A 3,162-nucleotide genomic window follows, 5' to 3' on the forward strand; every position below is an offset into this window, starting at 1 on the left:
CCTCCTCCTCCTCCTCCTCCTCTTCTTCTTCTTCTTCTTCTTCTTCTTCTTCTTCTTCTTCTTCTTCTTCTTCTTCTTCTTCTTCGATATTCCCCCTCCTCAGGCTCCTCTCTAAGCCCCAAAGCTTCCTGGGGTTGCAGCCACAGGGCTGCTGTCAACCCCAATTACAAAAATAACAGATTAGGGCTCCCCTTGAAGACTGTTCAGAAGCTTCAGCTAAAGCAGGACATGGTGGCTAGGCTGCTGATTGGGGCCAGCTATTGGGAGCCTGTCACCCTGATATCACAGCAATTAAACTGCCTCCCAATCCACTCCTGCTCACAATTCAAGGTGTTTGACCTTTAAAGACCCACATGGCCTGGGACCAGGGTATCTGAAGGGATGTCTTCTCCCATGTGTTCCTGCCCAGGAATTATGATCACAGGGAAAGGCCCTCCTGGCTGACCCACCAATTAAGGAAGCTCATTGGATGGGTACACGAGAAAGGGCCTTTTCAGTGGCAGCCCCACAATTATGGAATGACCTCTCCAGGGAGGTATGCGTGGCCCTTTCATTTTCAGTCTTTAGGAGGCTGCTGAAGATGGTTTTATTTAGGACTGCATTTGATTAAAGCAGTTCTAAGCTGTGATTTTAAATTGTGGTTTTATGCATTTTTACCTACTCTGTGTGTTTTATTTATATTTTAAGCCACCTTGAGATCCATAAGGATGAAAGGCGGCTGACAAAACAGACAGATTTATGGAGGATAGCTCCATCAAAGGCTGTTACCCACCACCAATGGCTGCTACTATCTTGGCCTGCAAGTTTCCAGCTAGGGTTGCCAGGTCCACTGGACCTTTGGGCAGGGTGGGTTGGTGGAGGGAGCATTCCGGGAGTGGAAAGTGACGTACCTGGAAATAAACATGACATGCCTAAGTCACCGGGAAGTGATGTAGGAACACTGGTGAGGTTGGGGGGCAACACTCTGGTTTTTGGGCAAAACTCTATGGTAAAATTGGCTTCAAACATCTGGGTGACATAGGCACACTCTGTTTACTTCCTGCTTCTTCCCTCCCTGCTCATATTTATTTCCAGTTTGGGGCGGGGTCTGGCATCCCTTTTTCTCCTGCTTCCTGATAGCCCTGAAGCGGGGGGAGGGGCTCCAAACTGGTGGATCCCCCACCCCCAACTGGGGACTGGCAATCTTACTGCCTCTCTGCCCCCCTGGCTAGGGATGATATAATGACCCATTAACTGGGTTTGGGATGGGAGAGGCTGTTACCCCCTTTGCCTGCGCTCCCCCTTCGCCGGGGAATCGCCAGCCTATTACATTTTCGTCTCTGAATATGGTTTTATTTTTTGCTGGTATAGCATCTCCTCCCATTTTTGAGTTTTACAATGGGGCGTGAGGAGCTGATGTATTATGATTGTTAATGGTTATATTCTTCAGATTTATAAGCCGTTTTGAGTCCTCCTGTGTTACAGGACAGGAGTGGCATATAAATATGCTGAATGAACAGTAAATGAATCTGCAATTGCTAAACAGAGCCCACATAGTCAGAGATGACATGCTAGAGGAGGGGACAGCTTTGATCTAAAGAAACTATATTCTTGAGTCATTGGCGTGGAGCTTTTAGAGATATCAACATATACATTATGTAGGTGTACCTCTTGGGCCCAGTACGGTCCATTCTTCGTCTTCATCAAAATGGGCATCTCCGCCTATAAATCGCCCAGGCTGAAAAGCATGAGCCAGTACCCCACTGGGTCCATCAAAAGGAGAGTTATCACCATGATCTGAATGAAGAAGAGTGAATGAATTCAGTCACAATGGATTTTTTTTACTTAGGGAAAGCATTAAATGACGGAAGTCAAGATAGGTTACCTCCTCTGTTAAAGGAGATCATTATATCCTGGATGCCGTCCTGCTCTTCTTGGAATGTCAGGGGTGACACGTTGCTCCAGACTTCGAATGCTTTCTGGATTGCTCTTCTCACCAAGTTTCTATCTAAATCTGGTGTGTAATTCACAATCCTTTAAAATTATATATGAAATACAAGTCAATCACATGATTGTATTGGCTGTGTACGCCCGCCCCGCAATCATGGAAGATGTGCTGGACCGTGCTGTTCGAAAAGGTCAGAAATTCTGCTCAGATGGAAATCCTTAGGTGTGGCAGTCCAGACAGTGGCCACCAAGGGTCATCCTAAAACAGGTACAGGCCAATCTTCTGAAAAGTTAAGCATGCATAATCCCATTGAAATGAATGGGTTTAGGTATACACAGAAGTGCATAGAATTGCAGGCCATAAATATGAATGGGACTTCCTCATAAGTAGGCACATTGAGGACTAGAGGCTTTAAACTCCCTAAGGCACAGAAGTGCCTTAAGACTCTCATTCCTGACAAAAATCTTCTTTACCTGTATGTCAGATGGGTTTTGTCCCACTTAGGGTTTCCCTCTGTGAGGGTAAAGCCACCGAGGTCAGGTACGCCACACCTGGGCTGCTTCATCACACCCAGTGTTTCAGCATCCACTTCCCCAGTCACGTTCAGACCAAAAAACTCCTGCATTTTTTTCAGCTTTTCAGTCACAGAGTTAGAATCTCTTGACTTTGACCGGGGAATTGGCTCCACTTCGGGACTGTAGAACTTTTGTAAATATTCCTAGCAGAAAGACAAACAAACAGACAATCAAACATTGGATATCAATAATGGGATAACTGTAACAATAGATCTAGGATTTTCACAAAAGAATCGGGAAATAGAACTGAATACTAAATTTAGTGTTAAGGACTGGGAACAAATACTCCAATGCTTTCCTTTCAGATCAATCTCAAGAGGTTTGCAAGAGCATGCATTAAAGGTGCTTCAAAGGTGGTATTTCACTCCAGTTAGGCTAGCCCACTTAATGAAATTAGATGGTAAAAATTGTTGGAGAGGTTGTGGTGAACTATTATTCATATGTGGCGGCCTATTTGTTTGTTTATTCATTCAAAATCAAATTTATTCACAGAAAAAGCCAGCACATTTATTTATTTATTTTATTCAGGTTCTAACCTGCACTCCCTGGAACACTTTTTGCCCAGTTATAGCAAATTTTTGGCAATCAGTATTTGCAGATATTGCTAAAATAACCCAGGAACAAATAAAACCTACTACTGAATTAGCCCTGCTTAACTTA

At 44.3% G+C, this 3,162-nt stretch overlaps 1 protein-coding gene across 1 annotated transcript in view; it reads right to left on the minus strand.

Moving 5' to 3' along the window:
- LOC107119159 (interstitial collagenase-like) overlaps nucleotides 1-3,162 on the minus strand; it is a 19,433-nt gene that overhangs the window by 12,816 nt on the left and 3,455 nt on the right. The window contains exons 2-4 of the mRNA XM_015421611.1: nucleotides 2,401-2,645; nucleotides 1,865-2,013; nucleotides 1,648-1,776 (exon numbers count right to left, since the gene is read on the minus strand). Of these exons, the coding sequence (XP_015277097.1) occupies nucleotides 1,648-1,776; nucleotides 1,865-2,013; nucleotides 2,401-2,645 (523 nt within the window). The remainder of the gene's footprint in view (nucleotides 1-1,647; nucleotides 1,777-1,864; nucleotides 2,014-2,400; nucleotides 2,646-3,162) is intronic.

This window comes from Gekko japonicus, unplaced genomic scaffold (assembly GCF_001447785.1).
Source record: "Gekko japonicus isolate JY-2015 unplaced genomic scaffold, Gekko_japonicus_V1.1 scaffold1654, whole genome shotgun sequence".
Classification (NCBI taxonomy): Eukaryota; Metazoa; Chordata; class Lepidosauria; order Squamata; family Gekkonidae; genus Gekko; species Gekko japonicus.